Source organism: Equus caballus, chromosome 24 (genome assembly GCF_041296265.1).
Source record: "Equus caballus isolate H_3958 breed thoroughbred chromosome 24, TB-T2T, whole genome shotgun sequence".
Classification (NCBI taxonomy): domain Eukaryota; kingdom Metazoa; phylum Chordata; class Mammalia; order Perissodactyla; family Equidae; genus Equus; species Equus caballus.
This window is the reverse complement of record NC_091707.1, coordinates 18,669,296-18,681,395: the sequence shown is the minus strand read 5'-3', so window position 1 is coordinate 18,681,395 and position 12,100 is coordinate 18,669,296. Positions and strand designations below refer to the sequence as shown.

At 40.9% G+C, this 12,100-nt stretch overlaps 1 protein-coding gene across 3 annotated transcripts in view; it reads left to right on the top strand.

Annotated features, from left to right (window-relative positions):
* Positions 1-12,100, top strand: part of ARMH4 (armadillo like helical domain containing 4) — a 166,000-nt gene that overhangs the window by 143,961 nt on the left and 9,939 nt on the right. For all 3 annotated transcript variants that reach the window (XM_070249808.1, XM_070249809.1, XM_005605207.4), the window contains one exon: positions 8,343-8,374. In XM_070249808.1, coding sequence (XP_070105909.1) covers positions 8,343-8,374 — 32 coding nt within the window. The remainder of the gene's footprint in view (positions 1-8,342; positions 8,375-12,100) is intronic.

The window sequence follows — 12,100 nt, the reverse complement described above, 5'->3', positions numbered from 1 at the left end:
ATCAGTGCAGAGCCTTCAGAATTAATTGCTTCTTAGATGCGTGATTACCGCTCACTTAGCCCTACGCAAAGAAGTAGGTCATTCTATTCATCGGAATCTTGCTGTTCTTTAATTATGTGAAGAGCAAATGATTATAGATAGAGTTTCTGTGTGATTTTAAAGCAGGTAAATTTAGCATCATTAGAGAATAATCCATAGCTGGAAAAACTCAAGGTTCTTTTAAAAACATGCAGACAATATTTAAAACTTGGTAAGTTTTATTATTCTTAAATGTGTTATGTAAATTGGAAAAAGGCTTTTTCTGTTTCTTGAGCTAGAAGAGGCCCTTACAGTTAAATAACAAGGAAGAGAAAGAGCTGGTCTCCATTTCTTTCTTGACACCATAGAAACGCTGTAATTGAAATTTGGTTACATGTGCTTTGAACAAAGAACTATGCTGTGACATTTCATTTTTTATTTAGTGGAACATACATTTCTCTCCTTATTGATTAAGATAAAAATCAAGTTTCCCACTTTATTGAAAGATGTAAATGATGTTGAAAATTTGATTATTAAAGAGACCGTATTTATAACCCCTTCAAAATCAAATGTGAGCTGCGTGGAACTAGCTGTGAAGTACGTCTTACGCAACGCTGTATAGAAAGGGTACATTTTAGGAATTCAGGAGGCCTGGAGGCTTTCAGTTATAACTGATTTAGGTAAATGGAGCTGGCCTCTGCCTTGGACTTGGCCAGCTTGCCTGCCTTCCTTGCCTCCTGTGCATTCCAATAGCTTGTTTTAATGTATAAAATAAATAAAATTGGTATGGCAAAGGGCAAGCCTGCCTATGTATTGGCAGAATTAGACTAGTGTCTTTGTTTGATTTCTTCCTAAAAGCAGACACTGAGTATGGCTGGGGTACACGGGGCGCATTTGGGCCGCGACCCCAGGAAGCCTGGCAAGAGAAGGAGGAAGTGGGACAGGGGCGGGTGGAGAGCTAGTGAGGGGTGTTCACGAGTGGGTCGCTGTTGAGGCTTTTTGCTGCTGGGGATTTGCTGGGAAGCTGTGTGGAACATACCTTAAGGGTAAGGAAAACTGGGGAATTGACTCGATTTGGTAGGCAGAATAATTGCCCCCCAAAAGATGTCCATGTCATAATTGCTGGAACCCATCGATATGAAACCTTACAAAGGGAACTTTGCAGATGTGATGAGTTAAGGACAAAGGTCCTTAAAAGAGAGAAGTAGGAGGGTCAGAGTCTGAGAAGAAAACATGACAAAGGAAGCAGAGATGAGAGAAGGAGGGAGATGGAGAGAGGGAGACATTTGAAGTGCCATGCTGTTGGCTTTGAAGATGGAAGAAGGGTCCTCGAGCCAAGGAATGCAGACAGCCTCTAGGAGCTGGAAAAGGCAAAGAAACATATTCTCCCCAAGAGCCTCCCAAAGGAATCAGCCCCGCCGGTGCCTTGACTTGGCCCCTGAGACTGATTTTGGACTTCTGACCTCCAGGATACAAGATAACAAACTTGTGTTGTTTTAAGCCATTAAATTTGTGAGAGCAGCAATAGGAAACAAATGTACCTATCAACTCGTGACCCTCATTGATTGAAGATGCCTTCCAGGGCACTGTTTCCTCGGTGCTCTGGCAGTGACATGCTCAGGCAGAGAGAGCCTCAGGCCGGCGTGGGAAGGAAGCAGTCTGCAGGGTGCCTCTCAGGGCCAGGGTACCACGGGCCTTGGCTGTGCCTGGACAAAGGATCTGATCAATGGAGTGTGAAAACGTCCTCCTAGACACTTGCAACTAGCTCTTTCGGGTTGTTTCATATGAATAGTCCAGGTTTTCAAACCCCTCTGACTATTCCTTTGCTGTCTCTTCTCCTGGCCCATTCTCTTCTGCTTGGCTTTTAAATGTTGGGGTTCCTTGGCATTATGACTTTGGTTTTGTCCGGTCTTACTCGGTGATAGTTAACTTTATGTGTCAACTTGCCTGGGCCACGTGCTGCTCAGACGTTTGGTCAGACATTATTCTGTAAGTGTTTCTGGATGAGATGAACATCTGAATCGGAAGACTGAGTAAAGCAGATGGCCCTACCTAAAGTGGGTGGGCCTCATCCAGTCAGTTGACGGCCTGACTAGAACAAAAAGGCTGACCCTCCCCTAAGTAAAGGAGAATTCCTCCTTCCTGACTGCTTTCAAGCTGGAACGTTGGTTTTTTTCCTGCCTTTGGACTAAAACTGAAATATCAGCTCTCCTGGGTCTCCAGCTTGCTGATGCACCCTGCCGATCTTGGGATTCGCCAGCCCCTATAATCTCATGAGCCAATTCCTTATAACTAATCTCTTTATATATGAATATCCCATCGGTTCTGTTTCTCTGGAGACCCTGTCTAACATACACTCCATGCTCCAGGGTGATCTCCACTCTTTTGACTTCAGCTGCCATCATTATTCTGGTGAATCCCAAACCTTGGTCTTCAGCCTGGGTTTCTCCATATTTGAATTTTTAACTAACAAAAAAAACATCCCTATGGACATTGTGTATACTTTAAGCTCAACATCTTCAGAGTAAACACTGTCATCATCCCTCTGGGAATCTGTTCCTGCTTTCCATAGTCTGTCTTTTTTCACTGCCATGTACTCTGATCTCATTCTCAGTATCTTCAGTGTTGCTCCATCTGAGTTTTTGGTTTCACTTCAGGATTTCTACCACTCAAGGCTGTTGTCCCCCAGTGGAGAGCAATCCTGGAACACAGGACTGAGTTGGAAAAATCCTCAGACCAAGATGGAACTAAGAGATCTGGTTTATTCTCAAATAAAAACACACATACACACACACACTGGGCAAGCAGGGAGGGGGAGAGAAAAAGACAGATACATACAGAGAGCAACAGAGCCGTAGAGACACACAGACAGAGTCTGAGAGAAAAAGAAAAAAATGGAGAATAACAAAGAGAGACAGAAACCATAGTAGGATATACAAAGACATAGAGGAGAGGGAGACACACACAGGCAGAGGAAGGAGGACATTTTTCAGAGAGGAGACGGGGAGGAGAGGATGGAGAAAGGAGGAGCCAGAATAACAGACAGGTGAGCTGATAGAAACCTTGCCCCAATTTGGTATACCCTCATCTCCAGAACTTGAAAAAGCCCTACTGTGTGCTCTGATGTGGTCACCCCAGTCCACCGACCCACACCCATCCCCAGAGCGGCATACTGAATGAAAGGCATATGCGTTAGCCATGAATGAATTAGCCATAAATGCCACCTCAGCCTCTCTTTAGCTATGTGGCTTTCAGCACTTTGCTTGAGCTTCATTTTCTCTGTCTAGTAAAATGGGGTATTGATACCTGCCTTGTGAGCTTTTCGTGAGGTGGTCAACACATCTTAATTATCAGCTCAGACAAATCCTCAATCTCTGGCTGCCATCTGCTCCCCTTTAGTGAAGGGTGTTTATGTCTGAGATATGTATGTCTGAGATGAACATAGCCAAAACAATTTTGTTACTGGAAATAAAGGAAACTGAAAGTACTCTTCTAAATAAACAGGCAGTTTGGGATGCTTTTCAGCCAGTCTGTTAAGAACCACCCGTCCTTACAGCTGATAGGCTGGGCGGAGACGTGCCTTACCTGCAGATGTTCTTTGCTCTCTCCTCCGCCCTTTTCCCAGCGCTCGGGCCTGGAGGGGCACGTTGCTGCTCTGGGACTCCTGTGCACAAGAGGGCACTGCTGGCGTGAGAGAGGGAGACAGCCTGCTTTTAATAATCCATGTTTACTTTTTTTCCTGTGTACCTCTCTCCGTGCTAGAAGGAGGCAAGAGGCCTCATTATGTCGCTGTGCTTCAGACTTACATTAAATAAAATTTCAAGAAAGAAAGCTAACCAGAACCAGTGGAATTAGAATGAGTCTGTAGCCAGGTGGAAGGGCCGCCACCTCTCCTGTTCCTCACGGCCAGCACTCCACCATTAAACTCCACTTGCAAAGCTTTACAGAGTTTTCCTGGCTTCTTTTGGGTGAAACCTGTCTTTTTCGTATTTTAAAAGTAGTAAAAAATTATAAATAACTTGGGAAATCCTAAAAATATCGGGAATAAAAGAAAATAACCCATAATTCTACACCTCATTGAGGAATTCATCTAATAATTTGATGTACATCATCCCAGTTATACCCATAGTATTTTAGACACAAACTTGGGCTCACATTATACATACTCTATTTTTTTATTTGCAATATGTAATTTGAACACCACCATGCCATTAAGTATTTTTCTTTAAATAATTTTAATTTTAGTATAATATTCTACTCTGTAGACACAGCCTAAAGTTTTCTTTGCCCTTGAGTGTTTGAACCAATCCCGTATGTTAGATATTGGTGTTGTTTACATGTTCTTTTCTATTATAAATCATGCTGCAGGGAACAGCATTTGAATAAAATTTGTATGCATATCCATGATTAATTGCTAAAGATACATTTCTTTTACAACTGGAACTTTGGATTAAAAAATTTAAACTTTTTTTAAAGCTTTGGATATCTATTGCAAATTCCTCCCACACCTCCAAAAAGTTGTATCAGTTCATATCCCTTTCATCAGTGTGGTGTTTCTCTATTTTAGAAAATTTCCGTGTTGGCTCTCTTCATAAAGAATCTTCTTTTTGAGGCTGGCCTGGTGGCGTAGTGGTTAAGTTCGCATAGTCTGCTTTCGCGGCCCAGGGTTTGTGGGTTCGGATCCCAGGCGCGGATCTATGCACCACTCATTGAGCCATTCTGTGGTAGGCATCCCACTTATAAAGTAGAGGAAGACTGGTGTGGATGTTAGTTCTGTGACAATCTTCCTCAAGCAAAAAGAGGAAGAGTGGCAACAGATGTGAACTCAGGACCAATCTTCCTCACGCACACACAAAAATCAAAGAGTTGTCATTTTAAAAATTATCTTTCTTTCTGTTTGTCTCTTTTTGCTTTTGTGTTCCCTTATCAATTTATATTCCTTAAGTTTTAAAATGATCATTGTATAAAATTTATTTTGACATCACCTTGAAGGTTTTGCTGAGAAGCAAAATCATTTACAGAATCCTTATGAAAGAGAATCATGCTTACTCACAAATTGTGAACTCACTTAAAAGCAATAAATGTTCTCTAAAGGAACGAAGAAATACTTATTAAGCACTTCAGTGTCCAATAACACGTTAAGGACCCTGGCGGATTTCTGAGAAGCACAAGGCATGACCTTTAGGGGTCCCACGTTCTAAGTTGGGAAAACAACCAAGCTCACATACTCTAAAGAACAGCGTTTCCTCAACCTTTTTTAGACCCATGTCCCCCAGAGTACTGTCTCATTATCTTCAGTGTATTGCCCCTCTTGCTAGCTAAGAAGATTCTGTCTCGCTTTCTTCTCTGTAGTTCCTGTTATAAACTACAGAACTGGACCCATTGATCATGCTCTTTCAACTACCCGTACGCATGTGAGCTTCCTGTTTTGGTGTGTGTTCTGTCCCACTGTGGAGGATTACTGCGCTAGAGTATCATCTAAAGCAAGGCTGTGGGAAATGCACTCTAAGAACCTAAGAAATGGACAGTTTACCAGTGAGGCTTGGCTTGATGAGGCCCAAGTTGAAACATTTCTCGTGGCAATGAATTTCCTGCAGTTCAAAAGCCTCTGAGTGCCTCAGACTCTGGCTTGATCTGTGCCTCCCTCTCCTCCTCTCTGAGCTGCCTTATCCTGCCATCCACAAGTAGGCTGCGGCCTTGCTCGCCTCCTCCATGAAGTGCTCACATCAGCATCCCCGCTCCCACCTCTCTTGTTTTGCTCTTTATATTAATTCCCAGGCTATTCCCTGATTCCAGACATCATGCTTCAGAGGTTGAAGTTCTGCCTTGTGCCCCACTAATTAGTTTTCCCACTCTGTCCCTCACTCTCTGTCCCTATGTTGCTGCTTAGCATCCACTTCTCATAGACCTAACCCTTTTCTCACCAGAATTAGGCCCCCATACCCTCTACTGACCCAGTGTAGAACACAATGCCTGGTCCACACAATATGCATAGTAAGTATTTGTTGAGTAAATGAATGAATTGGAAGCATTCTCTTCCTTGAGTTTGACGTTTTTGTCTTGGGCTTAGTTGAGACATGTTAACACAATACTCATATTTCACTTGTCTTCCTCTCTCCCCTCCTTCCCAGATTTCTTGTTTCATTTTCTAGTTTTTCTACATCAAGTATTGTACTAGAGACTTTGTATATGTTATTTCTGATCTTCACAACAATCTTGCAAGATAGGTATTACCATCTTTATTTTACATATGAGGAAACTGACGGTCCCAGGGGTTCATTAATTTCTCCAAAGTTCTCAGCGAATCACTGCTTGACCTCACTCCTCCATGGAATCACTCCTAGAATCACAAATCCTTGGCCCCATTCCTAAGGTTCCTGCACATTCTTCTTTTCACCTTCCCACGACCCTGATCTTATCCCGATGGATCACCAGCATCTTTGCCTGAATCCCAGTTAAGACAAAGGAGTGATGAGGAAAGGACAAACCTGAGAGGTCTTGCCAGGGTCTTGACGTGAGAGATTGAAGCCGGGGAGTGAAGGAAATAGAAGAGCCAAAGGTATCTCCACGTTTTCAACCTGAGAGAGCAGAAGAGTGGCGGTATCACCAAAAGAAATGAGTCACTGGGAACTCTTATTCCTGCAGGTCGTTACATCAGTCAGCGGTTGGATTTCCAGGGGCTCTTGACTCCCTGGTTAACCATGGGCAAGTCTCTTAGCTTCTCTGAGTCTGTTTCCTCTTCTTTTCCCTGAGCATCATCTTACCTGACTCTCATGTCTGTCATTGGTTTGCTGATCAAATGATGCAGTAGGTGTGAACGTGCTTTGTAAGGGGTAAAACCGTACACACATTAGCTGTCACACTGTTGTCAGATATATTATTACTAGACTCAGATTGTAAATGGAGACGCCAACTTCTTGGGTAAAGTGTGTAAATGCCAGGCATCAGCAAACTGTGGTCCGTGGGCCAAATCTGGCCTGCTGCCTGTTTTTATATGGCCTGTGAGCAAAGAATGTTTTTTGTGTTTTAATGTGGTTGAAAAAAATTGAAAGAAAAATGTTTGTGACATATGAAAATTACATGAAATTCAAATTTCAGTGTTCATAAACAAAGTTGACTGGAGCGTAGCCAAACCCATTTATTTATGTACTGTCTCTGGCTGCTTTCTCACCGCAGCAGCAGAGTGGAGTAGTTGTGACAGACATTGTACGACCTGCAAAACCTGCAATATTGACTATTTGGCTCTTTACAAGAAAAGTTTGCGGCCCTAGGAATGCTCCTTTTGGGAGCCATTTCTGGGTCTGCCTGTCTGTGTCCTTCCTTCCTATCTGTTGAAGCTCCAAGAAAGGAAGGGAAATTTAAGGAAATCTTGAATTTTCTTTTTTTACTGATCTCTTTTGTTTGATAATGAAGGTAAAATGAGGATGTGTCTTTTTTCTCCTTTTTGATGCTTTTTAAAAATGAATTTTTATTCAATGATGAAATATTATTATAACTTTAAAGGGCAAGTAAGGATAAAAAACCCTACTACTAACTTCAGACCACCCTTAATTTGGCCATTCTAATGCAGGTTTTCATTTCGGTTGATACTTCCCTCTATTCTTGGCACACGTGTTTCCAAATGGTTGTAATAATGGTCTACATAACATTTCATAGTTAGTGTAGTCCTTTTTAGTTGGGTCTTATAAATATTACTTGATTATTGCTTTTGTTTTTTCATGGTGGTTGTGTTGTGATGGAATTGTAGTTTGCAAGCTATGTGTAGTTCAGAAATACTTCCTGTTCTTGCCATTGGTCAAATTCTTCTCCAACTATGACAACAAATGCTTCTTTTTGGATCCAGTCCTGGGCAGCCCTGGCTTGCCCATTGCTCCTTCCTATCTTACTCTGTTCTGACTTTGGTTCAAGTGCAGAATTCCCATTGAGCTTTCAAACTGAGAAAGATGAGGAATACAGCTAAGGAGAAAATGTCAGATAGGAAATGAACTTGATCTTTTAAAGGTGATTTTCTCTCTCCTTCCCCAGACATCCCCCAAAGCATTCAATAATAATAGAAAATACATTTAGCAAATGAAAATATTCTCTTTTCGTCTAGTGAGGATATGGGGGATATGTTTGTACTCTCTGTTACGTTTTTAAATAAATAAGAATAAAGCAAGACTATTACTGTCATTATGTTAATACTGTTGACCCTTTAGCAATAAAACCATTGTATCAAATTAACTTAATACCATGAAATATAAGTAAGTTATGAAATTAACTGAATGCAATGAAATATAAGTAAAAAGATGGCTGTTCAAATTTTATTCTCTTATTTTCCCTAGTGAGAAGCTGGATGGAAAAACTAAAAGACAAGGTAAGAGAAGTGTTTTCTTCCTTTGGATTTATCTTAAAGGGCATGGCTTTGTCAAATAAAAGATCTTCAGAGTAATGGAGCTTTAATTCATTATTCTGCTTCTGGTAGTCTGTACAAAGATACAGGGTCACTTCCAGGTGCCCAGCAACAAAGAAGGTCTTCCCTTTAAGTTCCTCCTTGTGTAAACACTTATTCTTTGGAGCACCGTTCATTCTTATGAAGGCAACAACATCTGGTATGCTCCACTGAAGAATATTCCAGACATAGCAAGGGGCAGTTTCTTCTAGGAAATTTTGGGCGTGAAATCCCGTTCTATTTGGTATTTCTTGTCCCAATGCAAAGCTCTTTTAAGGCTGATCTTCCTGAATAAGGAAGAAATGCCTTGGGTGTTGGAAGGCATTGATTCTCCTGACCCAAGGGCACACTTGACAGAGAATAAAAGTTTGTGATTGAAAAGCCATCCTTAAACCATAGTGGGGGTTGAGATAAAAACACTTGAACACCTGAGCACTCGCCTTAGTCCCACTTTTATGTGGTCTCTCATAGAACTGCTACTTACTAGAGGATAATGAGCTGACCTGTCTGGAATAGCCAACTAGGGAAAAGCGTTTTCCTCTCTTGCATTAATTCTGCCATCTACATCTGAGATTGACAATATTAACTGGCTTCCAGGTTCACATCTTTCATTTTCTTTTAATTTTCAACACTCTCCAAGTTTTCGTTTTTGGTTACCTATAATTTTAAACTGAAAGTATTCATAAAAATATTGATGGAATACTGAATTTCTTGCTGTAGCCTGTGTCAGATCCCATTACTATAACCCTGCTAGATTTAACTTGGGGTTTAGTTAAATGGAAATCTTTTCAACTGCCAGATATTGAGTTACCCCCAATTCACCCATCTCAGAATATACTTCTGTTGAAGGCATTCCATAACTTTTTTATTATTTGGGGTCAATTTCCCCCATATTTGAACGATTAATATTTATCTACAGCTTAATGTTAAAGAATAAAAGAAAACACCCAACTAAAATTATATAATTATATTAATTCTCCTCACTATTATTTTTCTGCTTCTCAGTAAAAATTAGCATAAATGGTTTTTGAGAATAAGAGTATTTTGTATTCATACGTATTAAAAGTGATGTTGAAAAAATTTAAGCCTGTTGAAATGAGTGGAGGCCATTTTGGTATCTGTAATGGGTCTGGTTGCCTAAGGGAGGTATGATCAGATGGCCTGAGCAAGATATGGGGGAAGAAAAGCTCAAAAGTTTAGAACTGGATATGTTTACATTGGTAGTACTTCTTGTTATTTTTCAGGAGAAAATATGATCCAATGAAAAGTAAACAGGCTTTAGTATGTTAATCTAGAAATCCGTGTCTCATTGTTTCTATAGAAAATATCCTTCTGAGTTACAAAAATGGATAAAAAATAGACTTAAGAACAAAAATTTTGGCATGTAGCCTGTTTTGAAGTTGGATATTGCAAAATTTTTCACCTGTGTGTATTTATAGTTTTGCGACCCCATTTAAAAAATGTGTGCAGGTTTAGAGAGACTCTATTTTCTATTCCTGTCGACACTTCCTTCTTGTCTCAAAGCTCTGATACCTTCTCCCTGCTCCTTTTCAGCAAGAGAAATAATCTTTTTGTATGGTCCCTAGTTTTCTGGGTTATTTTGAAATGATCCCAGCCTTCTCTTCATTTTCTTGTCTAGTATTTTTTTAGTTATGTCTTCATTAAAAAATATCAGAAGAAAAATAGTTGAGACTCTAACTGTGGTTGGCTTATCCCCACTCCCCTAGCCTTGACATATTACACCCTTATTTGATATGTGTGTTCATATGTGTACACACACACGTATATCTTCCTCTCTCTCTCCCCTCTTTCTCTTCATCTACTGAGCTAGCTATCATCTTTAAAGTCTTATTAGTCATTATCTTCAGAAACTATTTGAGAGCACAGCCATTGCCTCTTTGATGAAAGTCACAGAATCCCTTAGAACTGATAACTGAATTACATATTTACCTGGCTCTTCAGCCAAGCCAGGACATTTTCTCAGTTTGGCTTCATTTAGTTGTACTGATATTGGTTTCCCTGGTAATTAGCTGGGCTCTAGAAAGGGTGATGTTCTGAAAAGTTCTGAGTTGTTCCTTTTGTAGTTATTGTGTAGTCTTTCTCTATTAGTTAGGATTAAGATCAGCTATGAATGACAGCCAACGCCAATGACCATGGCTTAACCAAGATAAAAGTTTGTTTGTCTCCCATTTTTGAGTCTGGAGGTGGCAGTCAAGGGTTAATGGGGAGCAGCACTGTGACAGGGGCTCAGGCTCCTTCTGTTTGATGCTCCACCTTCCTTCCCAAGATCACCTCATGGTCCTGGATGGCACTTCCAATTTAGCTAAGTCCATACTCAAGCCAGAAGGAAAGAGAAAAAGGGGAGGCTAAAGATATTTCTCCTCTCTTAAAAGGGAGGATAAAGGTACTCTGTCATTCTTAAAGGACGGGGGTAGGGTGGGGAGCGGGGCATGGTCAAGGCTCTGTTACCCTCTTAAAGAGCATGTCCTGGAAGTTTTGTGTGCTGCTAACATATCATCTCCTTAGTGACACTTATCACATGGCCACGCCCAACTGCCTGGAAGGCAGGGAGAAGAGTCATTATTCTGTGCCCAGCCCAGGTGGGAGGTTCTGTTGCTCTAGAAGAAAGGGAGATGGGTACTTAGGGACAGTCCCCATACTCACAAGATCTTCCTGGTTAAATGTCCAGGTTAGTGATGTTTATTAGGTAAATCCTAACTTGCCAACTGATCTTTTCAACATCTACTTTGCTTCTCAAAACTGAAGATGCATAACAATTTTAGTTGTGTAATAAAGACCAGATTGTTGTCACGTCACCAAGATCATTCTGTTTCTTCTAGATTTAGGAAATAATATAGAAAACGGATGACCTAGACTATACTTCAGTGATTCTCCTGTGTAGTCTCGAGCAGCAGCAGCAGCAGCATCACCTGGGAACTTGTTAGAAATACACAGTTTTGGGCCCACCCCAGACCTGCTGAGTCGGAAACGCTGGGAATGGAGCCCAACAGTTTGAGCTTTAACAAGTCTTGCAGGTGATTCTGATGCATGCCCAAGTTTGAGAACCACTGTTGCATAGAAATTGTAAGGGCACCATCCTAATTCAGCAGACTTACGTATCATTTGGTTTTCTTATAGCTTTCTTGAAAACAGGTGTTTCTGAACAAATACATTATCCTAAGAAGGAATATCTTTCTCATAAATGTAAAACAAACAAACAAAAACCAGGTACATCTAGTAATATTTTGCTTATATTTAAAAATTTGTAAATTTTTTATTTGGAAATAATTTCAACTATGCACAAAAGACACAGGAATAAGAATAACACAGGGGGCCAGCCTGGTTGCGCAGTGGTTAAGTTTGTGTGCTCCGCTTCAGCGGCCCAGGGTTTTCTGTTTCAGAGCCCAGGCACAGACCTACACACCGCTCATCAAGCCATGCTCTGGTGGCATCCCACATGCGAAATAGAGGAAGATTGGCAATAGATATTAGCTTGGGGCCAATCTTCCTCACCAACAAAACAAAACCAAAAGAATAGCACAAGGAATACCCTTATGCCTTTTCCCCAGATACACTTATTATTAATATTTTACCCCTTTTGTGTTATCATTGCTGGCACTGTCTCCCCATCTCTGCCTCCTTTTTTCTGAG